This window comes from Pteropus medius, unplaced genomic scaffold (genome assembly GCF_902729225.1).
Source record: "Pteropus medius unplaced genomic scaffold, Ma_sr-lr_union100, whole genome shotgun sequence".
Classification (NCBI taxonomy): Eukaryota; Metazoa; Chordata; class Mammalia; order Chiroptera; family Pteropodidae; genus Pteropus; species Pteropus medius.
The window spans coordinates 896040-916830 of NW_024341756.1; the positions used below are offsets into that span (position 1 = coordinate 896040).

At 37.7% G+C, this 20791-nt stretch overlaps 1 protein-coding gene across 6 annotated transcripts in view; it reads left to right on the forward strand.

The window, feature by feature from the left end:
* The window catches only part of CSGALNACT2 (chondroitin sulfate N-acetylgalactosaminyltransferase 2), a 45582-nt gene extending 25570 nt beyond the window's left edge, over positions 1-20012 (forward strand). For 3 of the 6 annotated variants that reach the window (XM_039852820.1, XM_039852821.1, XM_039852822.1), the window contains 4 exons: positions 1618-1796; positions 3239-3333; positions 6941-7022; positions 17089-20012. In XM_039852820.1, the coding sequence (XP_039708754.1) occupies positions 1618-1796; positions 3239-3333; positions 6941-7022; positions 17089-17381 (649 nt within the window). In that variant the 3' untranslated portion in view covers positions 17382-20012. Of the gene's footprint in view, positions 1-1617; positions 1797-3238; positions 3334-6940; positions 7023-15441; positions 15552-17074 lie in introns of all 6 variants that reach the window. The other 3 variants (XM_039852823.1, XM_039852824.1, XM_039852825.1) reach the window with 3 other exon arrangements.
* Positions 20013-20791: the final 779 nt, after the last annotated feature.

A 20791-nucleotide genomic window follows, 5' to 3' on the forward strand; every position in this document is an offset into this window, starting at 1 on the left:
CTCCCATCCCCTTCCCTTCCTTTCCCATATTCTCTGACTCTGAGAGGCAACCACACTCACTCTATGGAGTGTTATTCCTTCTCTAATAAACTTTCCTTTTGTCTCTATCACTGGCATGCACTTGAATTCTTTTCTGCATGCAGTCAAGGACCCTCACCCTTTCTTTCTCGGTGCAGGACTTGAGTCCCTACTTGGGAGGATTTGCCCAGTCCTGCATCAGTTGGGATATTCTATAATTAGTAGCTCCACTTGATGCTAGAAGTGTGAAGTAGTGATCATCAGCTTCCCCAAAAGAAGGAAGAGATTTATATCCTATAAGAAGGGGAGCATGGGCACTTAGAACTTGGAGTCTACTCTGTACACTATTTGAGCCTTTGCTCCATCTCTCCATTTCCTGTTCTATATTATTGTAAGAGTAATCTTCCTAAAATGTTCTTTTTTTTTTGGATCTGGCTATACCCTTGTGCAGCAGTTCTCCAACTTTAACATCAGAGTCACCTGGAGGGCTTATTAAGACACAGGTGCTCAACTCCATCTCTAGCATCTGATTTAGGGGTCTGGAGAGGGGCCTGAGAATTTGCATTTCTAACAGTTTCCTAGAGGAAGCTGATGCTCTGGGTAGGGGAACTTCACTGTGAGAACCACTGCCCTGGCTGAAAAACCCTGACTCTTCCTTTAGGACACGGACCATATTCTTTAACTTCTCATGGAAGGTACTCAGTCTGACCCTTTTCTGGTTTTCTTTCATTGATCTCATTCTGGGATCCCTCTGTGCCAGAATGACTTATCTGATCCCTTGTCTCTAAAATGCTTTATACTTTCTTAACTCTTTGCCTTTGAGAATAATTAACTGGAATAACCTTTACGCTCACCACTGAATTTAGGATTTTAACCAAAGCCTAAATTAAGTTCCAGTTCTAACATCTTCTCTAACTACTCCAAACAAAAGGAATCTTTTTTTTTTTCTCAGACCTGCTGTTTATTTATTCATTCATTCAGCAAATATTTATTGAGCTCCTACTCTATGGGGGGCATGGTGTCCATAGCAATAAAACAGAATCATTGCTCTCATGGAGTTTACATTCCAGTGGGGGAGATGCTCAGACAAACATGTCTGATGGGACTGAGGAAAACAAAGCTGGGCAAGGGAATAGAGATTAAAGAGAAGGGAGGCTGGGGCTACTTTACATATGGTGTGAGGGGGATCCCTCTGATAAGAGGACATTTGAGCAGAGATCTGAAGAACTCAATAGAAGAGCCCTCTTTGTATGTATCAGTCATGTGGAATGCAATTACTTATTACCAAACAGTATGGCTGTTTTTCCATTTATATATTTCTTATCTTCTCCAATATGTTTTTAAGATCCTGAAGGGCAGCAGCCTTCCCTTAACACTTATTAACTTTGCACCACCATCATGTTGCTTCACATGTGGGCATTTAATGAATATCTGCCCCTGATGATGATCATACATGTGAAGCTAATGATTTCCTTTCCATGTATGAATGTAGAGCCAACATAACAAAATATCAGAAGTGTAAAACATATTTTTAAGTTGTGTTGAAGGAAGAGTTAAACTGTAAGTGAGATTTATAATTTGTATGTGCTTTCCTCATAGTGAGTCTAATTTTCACAATTACACCTTGGTCTCACTGAATGAAGAATTTAATCGTGGAAGAGGACTAAATGTGGGTGCACGAGCTTGGGACAAGGGAGAGGTCTTGATGTTTTTCTGTGATGTTGATATATATTTCTCAGCCGAATTCCTTAACAGCTGCCGGTTAAATGCGGAGCCAGGTGCGTAAAATGTTATTAGATGACCTGAGTATAGAATTTGGAATAATGTCAGCATGTCCCATATTTTGAATTAAGTTACCTATGTTTTTTAAAAGTTATATTAGGCATAATTTAAGTGGAACATTATGTAGAAAAGCGAAAATTTATCCCTCTGAAATTCATATCCCCTGTTCTCTTACATCTACTTATGAATCTAAGTAAACAAGTGCAAAGGAATAGAAAGTCTTGAAATTGACAGGGAGAAAGCAGTACCTGTCGGATAAAGAGCCAAGCAAACTGTGTGGAGATGTGCGAGAGTCAGAATCACTCTACCTCAGGCGATGGTGCCAACACATACACAAGCTTGGTTTCCAGACTATGCATTTTGGAATGATGTACTATATTTTGCTTTATGTTACAGATATTTTTTAAAAATATATGAGAAAATGATATTTTTATAAATCAAATCTTATTTGATTTAATACAGAAAAAGTTTTCTGTATTAAAAAAATCTCGTATTTTTTAATGTAGAACTATTCGTATCATGTACATTACCTTCTTATTGATCTATTTGGTGGGATAATTGTCAGGAACTCTCTGAGAGCCTAGTGAGTAAATAAGGGTTACGTTTACTTTTGTTATACCAGACAACACGAATTTCAAAATGTGGAAGTTGGAGGAAATATATTTGTTCAATGTAAAATATTTTTATATCCATAAATGGATTTGCCTCTGCGGCACTGAGATCCCCATCCCTAAGTGGGTTTTGAGGAAGATGAGATGAGCATCTGCTAGGAATCTTGTAATAAAAAAGACTACCACCTTACTTATTAGATCCTTGACAATTACTGGGCACTTCATAGTATCATGTCTGATTAAGGCCAGTCTAAGCGAGGCATTTCCTTTTGAGGGGAGATGGGCTAGTTAGCCTGTAAGGTCCCTTCAGTTCTGTCAATTTGAATGATAATGACAAGGCCTTCTACAAGGGCTATCACATCAGGTATTTTTAATTCTTTTCTTTTCCAAATCTTATTCAAATCTATCTGCAGTTCTATATTTTAATTCTCTATATATCGATTCATTGTACAGTATTCCTTAGATTTACTGTTTGGTTCATTTTGAAGGGTGAGTTCAACATAAGTTTCTAAGTTTCTTGGTGATTGCCAGAGGTTAACCTGTATCTACTACTATGGTTAGATGAAATAAATAGTAATAAATGGCTCACCTAATAAAAACTGAGAGAATACCTTTGTGCATCTCCCCAGAGTCCAGGGAAAAATTAGTCATTATCATGTTCATGAAATCAACAGGATGTTCAGTATCCTGAATATTAATAAAATATAATATTGACAAAATCATCATATGGAGTCAAAGACTTTAACAAAATAGTAATAGATATTATAATACGGATCAGTCGTTTTATGATTTCTTTGTGTGATATAAACGTATATTTTGATTTATAGGTAAGAAGGTGTTTTACCCTGTGGTATTCAGTCTTTACAACCCTGCCATTGTTTATGCCAGTCAAGATGTGCCCCCTCCTGTGGAGCAGCAGCTGGTAAGACTCTCTGTGTTATGAAAGGCCACAAAGATCCTTGCTAGGTTCCTTTGTGTTTGTTTCACAAATAGGAAACAAGCTTTCAATGAAAAACAGCAGTTATTATAAACACATTTTCATCGTCTCTTTTACCTCACCTCACTAAAATGCTTTCATATTTATTGTTTTAGAATTAAGTGTCATTATGGAAAAGGAAAATGTGTACCTCGTTTATTAGCTCCAACTTGACAAGTTCTCAGGCCTGCCTGGTTCATTCTGTTTTCTAGTCAGTTCTCTTATTCTGCACATCAGCTTTTTCAGACTGTCCCCACTCTTCTCAAAATTTGCCTCCTCTACAGACTTTTATATTCCTATATTCCTGCTTTCTGCAGGAATTTCCATGTGGCTGCCGTACAGATAAATTCATTATGTTCAGAACCCAGCTCTGCATCGTTCCTTCTGGGCGGCCCTTTCTCCTGCAGTCCTGCTCTTAGAAAATGGCATCATCACATACCTATTGTTCAGAAAGGCAGCCTGCTGTCATCTGTGGTTGATCCTTCCCCCATATCCCCGACTCCTGCCCATTCAGTCACTCGCTGATTCTGTCAATTAATTTGGTGTCCTAAATCCTTTTTATATCCATCCAGTTTTTTCTTTCTGTACATACCATGATAGTCTGTCTACACTACTAGCTTCCTATTCCCAGATTATAACTGTTGCCTGTTAACCAGCATTCCTAATCCCTTCTTGCCCCTTCTTATCTCTCCTCTATACTTCAACCAGAATGATCTTCCAAAAACATCATCTGATCACATTATTCCTTTTGCCTCAACTCTTCAGAGAATTCCCATTAAGATAAAGCCCAAACCATATGACCAGGCACATGTGATTCTCTCTGATGTGGCCCTGAGGACCCTCTAGGCTAGGGTTCAGCAGTGTATGGCCTGCAGGCCAAATCTGTCATGCTGCCTACTTTTGTATGGCCCATTAGTTATGAATGGTTGAAAAATTACTATTCTTTTTAAAGTGGTGGAAAATTTTCCTTTTTAAAAGAATAATATTTTGTGGCACCCGAAAACTATATGAAATATAGATTTCAGTGTCCAGAAATAAAGTTTATTGGAACACAGTATGTGTATTTGATTACTTACTATCAATTACTGCTTTCACACTACAGTGGCAGGGTTGAATAGTTGAAGCAGACTGTATATTCCACAGAACCTTAAATATATTGTACTGAATCTTTTATAGGAGGAGCTTGCTGAGCCGTGGTCTACGTTTGTGGGCCTCTCTACTTCTGCCTCTAATGTTTAGTGCCATCCTCCTTCACCCACAATGCTCACTCCCATCTACAGGTGTTTTTATAAACTTCCTTTGCCTGGAACTCACCCCCAGCACATCTTGCGATCGCCTAACTCTTACTTATCTCTCAGATACCAGTTCCAATTTCATTTCTTTGAGAAAGCTATCTCAGAACACTACAGTTTGGATGAGGTACCCCCCTGTCCTTTCTGTCACCCTCCTCATGTATGTCCATATCCTCGTTTCTCACCATACTCACCTCAGACTCTATGGTCAGTTATTATCTGCAGCTTCTTTGCTATAACCACCTCCTTCATCCCTCACGCCTTCCACTGTTCTCTCTTAGAACACCAACCTGGTTAAGGGCAACTCTTTCAACCAGGCACAGAGCAGTGGAATACGGAAGGTAAGAAACACATAGCCCCACCACACGGCATTGCTTTAAATGTATGACCATGGGCTTCAGGGTTCCCAGGCTGCTCCCAAGTCCTGCACCTTACCCTAGTCCACTTGCTGTCTGTCCTCCTAGCTAGCTCCATTGTCCTCCTTGTGCCTCCTGATATCCTTCACCACTCCTCACTCTCCACATATCTTACTTCATATTTCACTTAGAAAAGAGAAGCAGTTGAACATTCACTTCTACATTGTATCGTGAGATCCATCAGCCTCACTACCTCTGTATCTAATCCTCAGCCCAACCTTTTCTATTAAACTAGAGCTCATCCCTTGGCACCTAAACAAGAACACCCTCTAGCCATTCTTTCCTCTCACTCTCCTGTTCTAACATTTTGCAATCTCTTCTAGGTCATCTCCATACGCATATAAAAATACAATGCTACCATTAATCTTTTTAAAATATTAGGAGACTTTCTTGATGCCAGGGCCTCATTTTTCTGCTTTTGTCACAGTCATTTCTCTGCTGTTTGTCAAACACTCCAAGCAAGCTTCTGCCTCAGAAACATTGTACATGCTGCCCGCTTTCCTGAAGTGATATATTCCAGATATTTACATAGCTCACTCCCTCATTTCATTAAGGTCCCTGCTCAAATATTACCTCCTCAGAGGCCTTTCGTGGCCATCATATCCAAATAGGCTTTCTCTCTGTCATGCTCTCCCCTTGTCCTAATATATTTTTCTTCCTGGCATGTATCACCACTTGAGATGTATTTATTTATTTATTTGCTATTTTCCCATAAAAATGATGGCTTTTTGATGACGGGTACTTTGTCACCTGTGTTCACTGCTGTGTCTTAGCTCCCAGCACCATGTCCACTGTTTAAACACTTGTCGAATGTGTAAGTAAAGGAGGTGTATCAGGCTTCAACTTTTATTGATTCTGGGGACTCAGTATCACCAAAGCCCTGATTTTCCTTCTCTGCTTGGACTTCAGTGGTGACAGCTTCATTTTAAAACTGGTTTCCCTCATGGTGGAAAAAGGACTGTAGCAGTTCCAAACATCATATCTATACCCTATATACCTGGGCTTGGCAAAACTATCTGTAAAAAGCCACATAGAAAATATTTTGGGCTTTGCAGGCCATACAATCCCTGTTACACTTCTTCAGTTCTGCCATTGTGCCATGAAAACAACCATAGACAAATTTGTAAACAAATGAGTGTAACTGTATTCTAATAAAATTATTTACAAAACCAAGCAGCAGGCCACATTTAGTCCTGAGGCTGTAGTTTGTTGACCCCTGCCCTATACCATCCAAAAAGAGCAAGTGTCTTTTCTAGTAGCTCTCTCAGAAGAACAAGGGGACTTTGTTTTCCAAAATTTCCAACAATCCTCCCCTTTTAGCATGTTACCCTGAATTTTGTCTAATGCCTGTTAATGAACCAATTCATACAGTAAGTGGTGTGAGACTGTCACACTGGTATAGAGTTTTCTCTGTAGCCCAGTCTGAAGCTACAGGTGGAAGGAAGTTCATGGGTTGCATGAGGCCAAAAATGTACACAATCAGGAAAGGGACAGGAGAATGGATGCTGGGTAGGTACCAAATAAGGTACACCGTGTAGAACTGATCACAGTATATTACAGTATGTTTAACTGTTGCCCTCCTAGAATAGAATGTAAGACTGTTAAAGTGAGGTACCACACTGTTTGATTATTAGTAACCTCAGCTTACACCTTGTTACAGGGCTTGAATTCAATTAAATTGAAAGTGGCCAGAATCCTTGCTTATGGAAATTACTATATATATATTTTTTGGTTTTATAAGGATTTAATAATATAAATGCATGTTATCAGTCACATAAATGACAGGAAAAATTATTTGAAAATATTCAAACTTTTTTCATTGTTCCCCCTCTTCCCCGCCTTAAGGTTCACAAAAAGGATTCTGGCTTTTGGCGAGATTTTGGGTTTGGAATGACTTGTCAGTATCGATCAGATTTCCTGACTGTTGGTAAGTATACCTTACATTTAAAGATAGAACTTTACCTATTTACTGTATTACCTCATGGAATTTTTCTAAAAGGTCTCAGGTTTGAGTGTTTTCCTATTATTAACGTCTGAAGTTAACTGAAAAGGAGTCTGGGAATATGAAAGGCAAAGTGAGTTTATAATTACTGTCTTTGAATAACAAAAATTAAGTCATAAAGATAAAATAAAAGTGTAGTATGTTTCTTTAAAATCAGAACACTAGTTTTTACAAACATCTGTGTGAGTTGTTACCCATATTTGCAGTAGATTTGAGTTCTCTTACAGAAGATCTTTACGTAATTTTGGTATTGTACTCATGGATTTTTACAGCAGGAAGTAATATTAAGTTATCAAGTCCAAGGGCTTTCATGTTTTTTATTTAGAGATGAAACCCCCTTTAATTGTTTATTGAACTATTATACAAGATTCCAGTATTTAAAACAAATGGAAAAACAGCTGCTCCCTTTCTAGCTCTGGTTGAAGTTGGAGCAGGGAACTTGAGGTCACTGGCTTAGTCTTCCGCTCCTCTAAACCAGAGAAGACCATGAAGAATGGTCTTAGCTTCTTGGATCCATTCTTAGCCAACAGAAAATAAAGCATCAGAGCATAGTTCTTGCCTCCTCCCACGACTGCATCAAAATTACAAGTAAATTACAGAACAACCATCCTTGAGAACTACCTGAAGCCTAACTGAACAGAAGCCCTATAACTAAGGGTATAAAGGGGTGGGGATGAGAAACTGGACTAGTCCCATACCTATGTACGGTAGCTAAGAATCAGGAGGTGTATGTTGGCTACAGAGGTCCCAGCCGAGGAGCAAGGGGTCCCAGTCTCACACTGGGCTCCCCAGCCCAGACCACCAGTGCTGAGAAGAGGAGTCCCCACAACATCTAGCTGTGAAAATCAGTGGGGATTCTGTCTAGGTGAGATGGAGGGCTGCTGGAGTACCAGGTATTCTTCTTAGAGGGTCCATGTACAGATATACTAACTAATGGACTCTCACTCTGGGCACCATGTGCTGGAGCAGAAGCTTGAAAAAGCCCAGGGACAAATGAGAAGGAACTGAATTATCTGGCTTTGAGATGAGCTCTGGAAGGGCAGCTCCATTGTTCCTTTGTTGAGCCTTCCACCACCCAGCCTGTAGGTGCAGGCAGGCACCAAATCTGAGTCTCCATTGAACTGGCTAATACCACTCACTCCATCCTGGGGATTTCTTGAGAACCTTCCCCACCTAACTTGTGCACAAGCTCAAACTTCTTTCATTGGCTGTTTCTCACAAACTGCCAGCCTGGGCCCAAGCTATAGATTCCCTAAAATCTCTGAAAGGTTCACAAACCCCAAATAACCAGTGGCTGGCCTCAGTGTGCCCTGTACCTCTTGCTAAGCAGCCCTTAGCCTGGTGGTAGTGGCAGCTGGCCTCAATTCAGAGCATAGCCACTCCCAGGTGCCTCCAAATCCAGCACAGGCAGCTGCCTACTACAGATCATTCTGTAGCTTCTACCAGGTGGCCCCAGGCCAGGCGCAGGCAGCAGCCCCTCCCAAAATGCCCCAGACCCAGTGGCCAGCTTCAGACCATACTAGAGCACCACCCAGTTAGCTCCATATGTGACACCCAAAGTGTGGACTCAGCAGGCACCAGAGCCCCGCTACAGCAAATCCCACTCCAGCGGGGCCAGCCTCCAAACAACAGCTCATCCATTGCAGTTACAGCCAGTCCTCACAGCCAGTCAGCCGGAGAGTCAGCCCTACCCACTGACATGCCAGTAGCAATCAAGGCTCAACTAAAATGGGCGGGCACACACAACCCACACAAGAGGACACTCCTAGAATAGCTGGTGACAAGGATGGCTGTTCCCTCAGATCCCACAGATGACAAAGATGACTGTTCCCCCAGACCCCACAGGTGACAAGGATGACTGTTCCCCCAGACCCCACAGGACACCTACTACATAAATACATAAGGCCACCCTGCCAAGACTAGGAGACATAGCAGATCTACCTAATACCAAGAAACAGACAGACAGGCAGCCAAAATGAAGAGACAAACATGTATCAAATGAAAACAGGACAAAACTCAAGAAAAACCGCTAAACAAAATGGAGGCAAGCAATCTACAGATACAGAGTTCAAAACACTGATTATAAGGATGCTCAGTGAACTTAGGAAAAGAATAGATGAACTCACTGTGAATTTACACAGAAATAGAAACCATACAAAAGAACCAGTCTGAAATGAAGGCTACAATAACCAAAATGAATATATTAGATGGAATCAACATCAGTTTAGATGAAGCAGAGGGTCAAATCAGTGATTTGGAAGACAAAGCAAAAAGAAAACAATTTTAAAAAATGAGGATAGTTTAAGGGATCTCTGAGACAACATTAAGTATAACAACATTCACATCATAGGGGTACCAGAAAGAGAAGAGAGCAAGAAATTGAAAATCTGTTTCAAGAAATAATGACTGAAAACTTACCTAACTTGTCAAATGAAATAGACATACAAGTCCAAGAAGTGCAGAGAGTCTTAAAGAAGATGAACCCAAACCTACACCAAAACATGTCGTAATTCACATGCCAAAGGTTGAAGACAATCAGAAAAGCAGCATGAGAAAAGCAGTTGTCTACAAGTCGGCTCCATAAGACTGACAGCTGATTTCTACACAGAAACTTTGCAGGCCAGAAGGGATTGGCACAAAGTACTCAAAAGTTATGAAAAGCAAGGACCTATACCCAAGATTAACTCTCCTCAACAAGGCTATCATTTAGAATCTAAGGAGAGGTAAAAGAGTGCCTTGGGCCAGAAAAAGCTAAAGTAGTTCCTCACCACCAAAGCAGAATCACAAGAAATGTGTTTTGTTTTTTAATTTAAAGAGAGTTTACTTTTTTATTAAATTTATTGGGTGGCATTGGTTAATAAAATTATATAGGTTTTAAGTGTATAATTCAGTAATCATATGTATATTGTATTGTGTGTTCACCACTCAAAGTTAAATTTTCTTCCATTATCTTTTATTTGACCTGCTTTACCCTTATCTACCTCCCCTGCCCCTTCCCTTCGGTAAACACTAAGCTGTTGCTTATGTCCATGAGTCTCTGTTTGGCTTGTTTGTTGCTTTCAATTTCATATCTCACATGTGATGAAATCATATGGTTCTCAACTTTTTCTGTTTGACTTTTTTTTTTTGCTTAGGTTGATAATCTCAAGATCCATCCATATTGTTGCAAATGGCAGTATTTCATCTTTTCTGAGTAATATTTCATACTATTTCATATGACTGAGTGATATTTCATTGCATACATGGACCACATCTTCTTTATCCAGTCATCTGTCGAAGGGCACTTCAGTTGTTTTCATGTAGTCACCATGAATAATGCTGCAATGAACATTAGAGTGCATATATCCTTATAGATAAATGTTTTCAAAGTTTTGGGGTAGCTACCCAGAATAGGGATTGCTGGGTCATATGGTAATGCTATTCTTAATTTTTCAAGTAACCTCCATATTCTTTTCCATAGTGGCTATACCAGTTTACTCTCACCAACAGTATATGAGAGTTCCTTTTTTTCCACAATCTCTCCAACACTTGTTATTACTTACCTTGTTGATAACAGCCATTCTTACTGGTGCAGGTAGTATCTCATTGTGGTTTTTATTTGCATTTCCCTAATTAATATCTAATGAAGTTGAGCATCTTTTCATATGTCTCTTTGTTATTTGTATGTCTTCTTGGGAGAATGTCTGTTCAGGTCCTCTGCCCATTTTTCAGTTGGATTGTTTATTTTTTTTGTCGTTGAGTTGTATGACTTCTTTGTATACTTTAGATATTAGCCCCTTATTGGAGGCGTTGTTTGCAAATATCTTCTCCTTCAGTTGGTTGCCTCTTTGTTTTGTTGATTTCTTTTGCCATGCAGAAGCTTTTTATTTTTATATAGTCACATTTGTTTATTTTCACTTTCACTTCCCTTGCCTTTGAGGTCATATTCATAAAATCCTCTCTAAATCCAAGGTCCATGAGTTTAGTACCCATGTTTTCTTCTATGCAATTTATTGTTTCAGGTCTTATGTTTAGGTCTTTGATCCATTTGAGTTAATATCGAGTATGGTAACAAATAGCAGTCTAGTTTCATTCTTTAGCATGTGGCTTTCCAATTTTCCCAGCAACATATTGAAAAGGCTTTCTTTTCCTCTACTGTATGTTTTTGGCTCATTTTTTGAAAATTATTTTCCCATATTTATGGGGTATTTTTTCTGGGCTCTCAATTCTGTTCCATTGGTCTGTTTTTCTGCCAATACCATACTGGTTTGGTTATTGTTGCTTCATAATATAATTTGAAGTCAGGCAGTGTGATACCTCCAGCCTTGTTCTTTTTTCTCTGGATTGCTTTGGCTCTTCGGGGTCTTGTGTGTTCTCATACAAATCTGATAATTTTTTGTTCTATTTCTTTAAAAACTGCCGTTGGGATTTTGATGGGGATTGCATTAAATCTGTATATTGCTTTGGGTAATAAAGCAATTTTTACTAAGTTAATTCATACAACCCATGATCACGGAATCTTTTCTCATTTGTGTTTTCTTCAGTTTCTTTTAATAATGTCTTATACTTTTCAGTATATACATCTTTCACATGCTTTGTTAGGTTTATTAGTAGGTATTTTATTCTTTTTGTTGCAATTGCAACAGGCATTATTTTTTTAAATTTCTTTTTCTGAAATTTCATTGTTAATGTATAGAAACATGGATTTTTGTACATTGATTCGTATCTGCAACTTTACTGTATCTGTTTATTGTTTCTAATAGTTTGTTTTTGGGGGTGGAGTCTTCTGGGGTTTCTATATACATAATCATGTCATCTGTAAACAGGGAGAATTTGACTTCTTTGTTCCCAATTTGGATACCTTTTATTTCTTCCTCTTGTCTGATTGCTCTGTGACTTCCAACACTATATTGAATAAGAGTGGTAAGAGCAGAGAGCCTTGTCTTGTTTCTCATCTTAGAGGGAAAGCTTTTAGTTTTTCACCATTACATATAATATTAGTTGAGAGTTTGTTATATATGGCCTTTATAATGTTGAGGTGCTTTCCTTCTATACCTATTTTATTAAGCGTTTTAATCATAAATGGATACTGTATCTTGTCAGATGCTTTTTCTGCATCTATTGATATGATCATATGATTTAAATCCTTTATTTATGTGGTATATCACATTGATCAATTTGCATCTAATGAACCATCCTTGTGCCTCTGGAATGAGCCCTACTCGATTGTGATGTGTAATCTTTTTAATGTATTGTTGTGTTGGATCTGCTAATATTCTATGATTTTTATATCTGTATTCATCAGAGATATTGGTAGTTTTCTTTTTTGTACATTACCTTTACCAAGTTTTGATATCAAGATAATATTGGCCTCATACAATGAGTTAGGAAGTATTGCTTCTTCTTCAACATATTGGAAGAGTTTGAGAAGAACAGGTATTAAATCATTTTTGAATGTTTGGTAGAATTCACTAATGAAGGCATCTCATCCTGGACTTTAACTTTTGGGGAGGTTTTGATGCTTGTTTCAATTTTCTTACTGTTGATTGGTCTGTTTAGATTTTCTAGTTCTTCATGATTCAGTTTAGGAAGGTTGTATATTTCTGAGAACTTGTACATATCTTCTAGGTTATTAAATTTGGTGGCATACAATCTTTCATAGTATTTTTGTATGATAGCTTGTGTTTTGGTGGTATCCGTCATAACTTCTCTTTCATTTCTGGTTTTATTTGTGTCTTGTCTCTTTTCTCAGTGAGACTAGCCAGGGGTTGTTAATTTTTTTTGATCTCTTCAAAGAATCAGCTCTTTGTTGCATTAATTTTTCTTATTGTCTTTTTGTTCTCGATTTTATTTAATTCTGTTCTAATTTTTCTTTTGCTGACCTTGGGCTTCATTTGTTCTTTTTCTGGTTCTTTAAGATGTAATGTTAGGTTGATTATTTGGGATTTTTCTTGTTTCTTGAGATAGACCTGTAATGATATGAACTTTCTTCTTTTTACTGCTTTTGCTGTATCCCAGAAGTTTTGATATGTGTATTTTCATTCTCATTTGTTTCTGTATATCTCTCAATCATTCTTTTTATTTCTTCTTAGACCCAGTCGTTCTTTAGTACCATGTTGTTTGATCTCTACATATTTGTGATTTTTCCCGCTTTCTTTTTGCAGTTGAATTCCGGTTTAAATCATTGTGGTTGGAGAATATGCTTGGTATGATTTCGGTCTTCTTGAATATGTTGAGATAGTTTTGTGTCCCAACATACGGTCTATCCTTGAGAATGTTCCATGTGCACTAGAGAAGAATGTATAATCTGGTGTTTGGGTATGAAGGGCTCTGTAAATGTCAATTATGTCCAACTGGTCTAATGTCTCATTTAAGGTTGATATTTCCTCGTTGATTTTCTGTTTGGATGATCTATCCATAGCTGACAGTGGAGTATTTAGGTCCCCTACTATAATTGGGTTTTTGTCAGTTACTCCCTTTAGTTCTGTTAGTAGTTGCTTTATGTATTTTGGTGCTTCCTGGTCAGGAGCATATATATTGATAAGTTTTATGTCTTCTTGATGTATTGTCCCCTTTATCATTATGAAATGTCCATCTTTGTCTCTTGTTACCTTTTTATCTTAAAGTCTGTTTCATTAGGTATAAATACTGTTACACCGCTTTTCTCTGGATGCCGTTTGCTTGGAGTATTGTTATCCACTCTTTCAGTTTGAGTTTGTATTTTTCCCTGCAGCCGAGATGTGTTTCTTGAAAGTTGGGTTTTGTTTGTTGATCCAGTCTTTTTTACCAGTGCTTTTTTACTGGTGAGTTCAGTTCATTTACATTTAGGGTGATGATTATGTGAGGTTTTCCTATAGCCATTTTATCTTCTGTTATCTGGTAGCTTGGTGTCTCCATTGTTTCTTTACCCTTATGTTTCTCTTTGTTATTTCAGTTTGGTCATATTCTATGATTTTTCCCTCTGTTTCTTCTTTTTTATGTTATGTGTCTGATTTCTAGGGGTTTCTTTTACATGGCTACCATTAAGTTTATGTAAAACAAAGTTTTGTATATACATTAGTCCTTTTTCTTCTGCGTACATCTTCATTCCTTTTTGCAAATTCAGACCTTTTCTCCCTCCCTTTTTCTGTTTTTTTTTTGGTCTCAAATTATCCCTGTTTATGCTGTTAGTTCATTTCTGAGTTATAGTAGCTATTGTCTTTTTTTAAAATGTTTTTGCTTTCTTTAACCATTATATAATATTTAAGTTTATAATACTTTATCTGAATAAAGGTTGTGTTTTCTTATTTCTTTGTTATCTTGCACATAGTTGTGTATCTTTCTGTCCTTTTGTTTCAGTATAATAACTCCGTCAGTATTTCCTGTAATGCAGGCCTTATGGTGGAAAATTCCTTCAGCTCCTGTATATCTGAAAAGGTTTTTATTTCACCTTCACATCTAAAAGAAAACATTGCTGGATATATTATTCTTAGCTGGTGATTTCTCTCAATAGTTTGAATATGTCATTCCACTCCCTCCTAGCTAGTAAAGTTTCTGCTGAAAAGGTCAATGATAATTGAATGGGTTACTGTCTTTTTTTCCCTGGCTATCTTGAGAATTCTTTGTCATTAATTTCTGATATTTTTAATATAATGTGTCTTGGAGACAGCGTTTTTAGATTGAGATAATTAGGTGTTCTCTTTGCTTCTCCAATTTGAGGATTCAGTTCTTTTCATAGGCTTGGAAAGTTCTTGTGACCATTTGTTTGAATAGGCTCTCTGTTTTCTTCTTCCTCCCCTCTCCTTATGGTATACCTATTATTTTTATATTGCCCTTTCTGAGGATGTCAGATAGTTCTTGTAGAGTTCTTTTATTTTTTTTTTCACTCTTAAGTCTCTCTCTTCTTCCATCTGTGTCATTTCTAGATATCTGTCTTCGATATCACTAATTCTTTGCTCTATCTGGTCAGCTCTTTCATAAGCTCATTGTTTCATTCTTTTATTGAATTCTTCAACTCAGAAGTTCTATTTGGTTCTTTTTTAGTTTATTTTTTTGATAAAGTATTTTTGTTGTTAATTGATTTTGTTGCTAAGTTCATTAAACTGCCTATCTGATTTTTCTAGCATCTCATTGAGTTTTTTCAGAACTGCAATCTTAAATTCTCTGTCATTTAAGTTGTATATTTCTGTATCTTTAAGTTTAGTTTCTGGATATTTTTCATTTTCTTTCTGAGCTGCCTTGTAATCTTGGTTGTCCATGGTATTCGATGGATTATTTCTCTGCCTAGGCATTTGTGGAAATGTACTCTGCTTTTTAAAAATTTTATTATTAAGAGTAATCTCTCTTTAGCAGGTTGATAAAAAGAGGTTTTTCTATTGTTTTCCAGTAGGTGGCGCACAAACCTCCTGCATCGCCCAGGCCTCTTGGATCTCTGCTGTGAGGCACTAAAAATGCGCTTTATTCCCTGGGGAGGTGTGTGTCTCCTCTTGAGACCAGGTATCCTCAGCCCCAAGGTTCCTGTGGAAGAATGTGATGGGCATGGGGTTTTGAGCCTCTGAAGAGCCCCTGAAATCCTGGTGCTGCCCCAGCAGCCAGATAGAGTGTTGTGCTGCCTGAGGTGCCCCAGTGCCTCTCTGCCTGGGTGGGTGGGGGTTGGGTAGGATGGGAGAGTCTGTTGGTGTGCCTGTGGCTGTTTTCCTTCTAGTTAATGCTGACTGCCAGGCTTCAGCTGCTTGGCCTCTGTATCTCCACCCCTGTCACTGGGACCAGCTGCTGTGTATATCACCTCAGATCCCCGGTTGCAGACTTTCTGCTCTGTAGCCCAACACTTGTTGCAGTTTCCCTGGGGCCTGCTGCTAGCCTGGGGAGGGTGCAGGAAGGTGAGCTGTGGGAGGGTGGGGGTAATGTAGCCAGGCTTTGTGACTCAGCTTTCTCCCTGGCAATGGCAGTTGCTAGAACACAGCTGTCGCACTTCTGTAAGAATACCCTGTCTGTGCCCTGGTCTCTGTCCTTATCACCGGGTTCCGCTGCCATAGTACATGCTGATCACTCAGGCAGGAATGCTCTGTGCTACAGAAAGTGCACATCTCAACCTGATTCCTCCCCTCTCCCTGAGTCCCACAGGGAGCTCCAGTTTGTTTCTGTAGCGCCAGTCTCTGCTACTCTCCCTTTCTTCCTCCCTGGTTTGTTCAGTTCGCTCACCTTCAGATACTCTAATGTGTGTTAGGCTGGGAATTTTCTGTTAGATTGTACCTGTTCAGTTTGTTGTCATTTCAAAGGGAAAGATCAAGGGGGCCCCTCATGCTGCCTTGCTTCTGATGTCACTCCTACTTGGTTCTTTTTAAGTTCTTAATTGAAAGGCATATACTTGACTATTTCTTTTTTAAGACACTTTTTTCAACTCGACTACTGTGATAGCACATTCTCCAGAATTTTCTCCCCTCTCTGGGGCCATATCTGTCTCTGACTTAACTTTTTCTGCCTATTTAACCTCTGAATATTGGCATTTCTTAGCATTTAGATCTGGTCTCTGTTTTCTTCTTAAACTTCAGTTAATTTTATCTATTCCTTGTGGCTTTAAATAGTCTGTCTACCCTTCTCAAATATATATCTCCAGCTTGGCCGTTTCTTCTGTTTTCACCTTTGGAAAGTTTCATGTGACCCATAAAAACTTACATCTCAAAGGATAGAAAGAAAATGTAATAAAGTATTAATGGTGGTGATATTATGGATGATTTATAGTTCATTCTCCTTTATTTGACTTTCTATAGATTTTCTATAGAACTTTGAAGTTTACAAAGCAGTCCCAAATATTTAATTTCATTTTAATTAGGTCTCTCAACAACAGACCTTGAGCTCCTAGATATCAGCTAGTAACTGAACTTCCAAAGTAGGACCTCAGTCCTCAACGTGAGGTTTCTGTGGGCTGTATACCATGCCATCTCATTTGAAGCAGAATGTTTAAATCTTTATCAAGTTTGGGTGTGCTCTGGCTGCCAGGCAGTTACTTATAGTGTCAGTTTTGCTCTTGCAGGTGGATTTGACATGGAAGTAAAAGGTTGGGGTGGAGAAGATGTTCATCTTTATCGAAAATACTTACATGGTGACCTCATTGTGATTCGGACTCCGGTTCCTGGTCTTTTCCACCTGTGGCATGAGAAACGCTGTGCTGATGAGTTGACCCCTGAGCAGTACCGCATGTGCATCCAGTCCAAAGCCATGAATGAGGCCTCTCATTCACACCTGGGAATGCTGGTCTTCAGGGAAGAGATAGAAACACATCTTCGCAAACAGGCTTACAAGACAAACAGCGAAGCTGTTGGTTAACATAATCATTGACACATTAGTCTGAACCACAAACCAACACTATTTAGCCTTAATTCCAGTTCCAGATGCAGTGCCTCTTTCAGAGAAGACATGCTTATCTTTTGTGTTCTTTCTAATATTACTTTAACAGTTTAGCTGTATATGAGAAGAAAAAGCAAGTGTTTCAATGCAAAGCCTCTGTTTTGTGAGAAGTCTGCACTATGGAATTATTAACTAATCAAAATCTGGCGTTTGTCCCAAAAGTAGTTTTGAGTTAGTTTCTACCCTGCACCCATGTTCTGATGTGTCCTGGTTGCATCTGGACTAAGGAATGGAATGTGTTGTGCTGACAGCAGGTCAGTAGCATCCTGTTCCCTGCAGAAAGAACTGACTGTTATGGATGGAGTGTGTAGACTGGGGTTCTTCTCCTGCCAACTACTGAGTCAACCTGCTTGGTTTTTAAATGAAGGTCTTTGGTCAGTTGGTTGAAGAATTCTTTTTCACTGAAGCAGAGGATAATATAGTGACAAATTTGAAATCTCTAACTAACCAAGAGAAAACAGAAATTAAAAACTCTTAGCTTAATGTTGCTTAGCTCCCTAAATGTTTGTTTTTAAACAAATGGTTAATAGTAAGAAATACCTAGGTTAGAGTATATGACAGTTTAAAATATAAAGTGTTATTTTGTCATATTCAGGATTAGAAGTCAAAGTTGCTATAGACTGTTTGAAACAGACTGAAATCAACATGGAAAAGTTTTTAATAGAATATTTGATTATGTTGGGGTACAGGACATCAGTGGTGTCTGAGAATATCATTTTACGTGAGCTAGGGCTCTGTCAAGGCCTTATGGTTGGTGGTTCAGAATAGATGAGCATATCATGGTGCTATGTGTTTTTTGCTTTGTGTTTAGCATAGATCTCATTTAGCATGGATCCATATATATTTATTATGCTTTTTCCCTAATATGTTAATATATGCTACATCTGTATTTGCATTATTATAATAGTTTGAGTTGAGAGTTTCACTGAAGGGAGAAAAAACAATTTAATGAAGTATACTATAAGATTATACTGATTTGAGAAAAGGAAAGGAAAGACAGTAGTATCAATGGAAATCTGAATTACAGAGTATTTTAGAGATATATATTACTTGCAGATAGAATGATGTTTTAATTGAAATATAAATTATATTAAACAAGATAATAAATTATATTCAAATAGGACTATACTATGTTATTTATCACACATGGATCTTTTTACCATAGCGTCAATTGCTAGATCCTGAAATTGGAGATATGGTAAAAGGCATGCATAGATTTTTAACATTCGTATTTTAAAAGAGACCTATGTTGTATTCTTTCTATCTGTATATAAACCCCATGAAAATTCACAGAAGAAAAATCATTACTCTTTTGACTCAGTAAATCATATCATCTGAAATATTATAAATCCCAAATTTCTTGGTGCTACATGAATTCAATTTTATAATCTTACTGATTATTCTTAAAAGTTTTAAGTTGGGGTAGCACTTAGGCTTTTTTTTTTTAGTATGTGTAAAATGTTCTCTGCAAAGTTATTCAGGCCCTTGTCACCTTTTACATTTTTATTATGAAGACCAGTGAATTATAGTATTATTTAAAGTGAGCGAACCTATTTGCAAAGGTAAGTTTTTTGACAAAATCAAATGATTTTACCTTATCTCTCATTTTTTTAAACTAGGTTTTAACTTAAAGATGGAAACTAAGCAATGGAAACATTACTATGTATTTGACATTAAAAGGTACCAATAAAGTATTTTATTACCAAAAGTTAAATGACAATATGATCATTTCTTTCTGTTGCAAAATATCATAAGTACAGAAATGTGTATAACATAGAATTGTGTACTTTAAAGAATTATAAAGCGAAAGCCAGGGCATCAGCTACCCAGATTAAGATATAGAACATTACCAGTGAAAGACTTTTATGTGTCCCTTCTCAATCACATACTCACTCTCTCCATAATAACTACTATCCTGAATTTGGTGGTAATTTTTCACTTGTTTTTCTTCTTAGTTTTCCCAACTGTGTATATGTCTCTACCCAATGGACGGTTTAGTTTTGCCTGATTTTGAATTTTTATACATATTATTTCATTATACATTTTTAACTTTCATTCAGTATTGTTTTTGAGGTTATCCATATCAATCTCAAAATTAATTCATTTTTATTACTGACTAGTATTCCACTGTATGAATATAGTCATGCCCCACATAAGGATATTTGTGTCAATGGCAGACCTCATATATGATAGTGATCCCATAACATTATATTAGTGCTGACATATTCCTATCATCTAGTGACGTCAAAATGCCAGAATCACTGTCTTGACTAGGGGAGCACACCGTTGCCTTTTGAACCAACTGTTCCTCAGATGTTTATTGAAAACTTACTATATGCCTAACACTGTTGTAGACACTGCGAATGCAATAGTGAACAAGAATAGTAGAGCTTACTTACATTGTAGTTCTATCTAGAAGTCATAGCACATATTTGTGGTGATGCTGGTGTAAACAAATCTACACTGCCAGTCATTAAAGTTTAGCACATACAATTATGTATTGTACATCATACTTGCTAATGATAATAAACTATGTTACTGGTTTGTGTATTTTTTATCGTTATTTTAAAGCATACTCCTTGTTAAAAAAAAAAAAGTTTGCTGTGAAACAATATGCGGTATTCTGCCTGATACATCTTGTGGTTACTGCTTCTCTTGATTACATCATTTCCTCTTGTGCTTGATTTAATCTCATGTTGCTTTTTAAATTTAGTGTAGCCTAAGTATATATAGTGTTTATAAAGTCTACAGTAGTGTACAGTAATGTCCCAGGCCTTCACTTGCACTGACCACTCACTCATTGACTCATCCAGAACAGAGCAACTTCTAGTCCATGGTAAGTGCCCTATACAGGTATACCATTTTTTTACTTTTATACTGTAATTTTACTGTACCTTTTCTATATTTAGATATGTTTAGGCAAATACTTAACTATTATGTTACAGTTGCTTATAGTATTTAGTGCAGTAATGTGCTATACAGACTTGAAGCCTAGGAACAACAGGTTATACCATAAAGCCTAGGTGTGTAGTAGGCTATACCATCTAGGTTTGTGTAAGTGCACTCTTATGATGTTGGCACAATGATGAAATCACCTAATGACCCTTTTCTCAGGAGGTATCCCATCGTTAAGTGACATGTGACTGTATACTATAATATTCTGCTGTTTTAGATACTTGGTTTAGTAATTTTTTGTTGTTTGCTTGTTTGCTTTTGCTACCACAAGCAGTGGTATGAATACGGCTTTACATGTCTCTTAATAGTATGCAAGAATTTCTCTAAGAGTGTTGATGCTAGGTCATCAGTTGTGTGCACAACCAAAATACTTT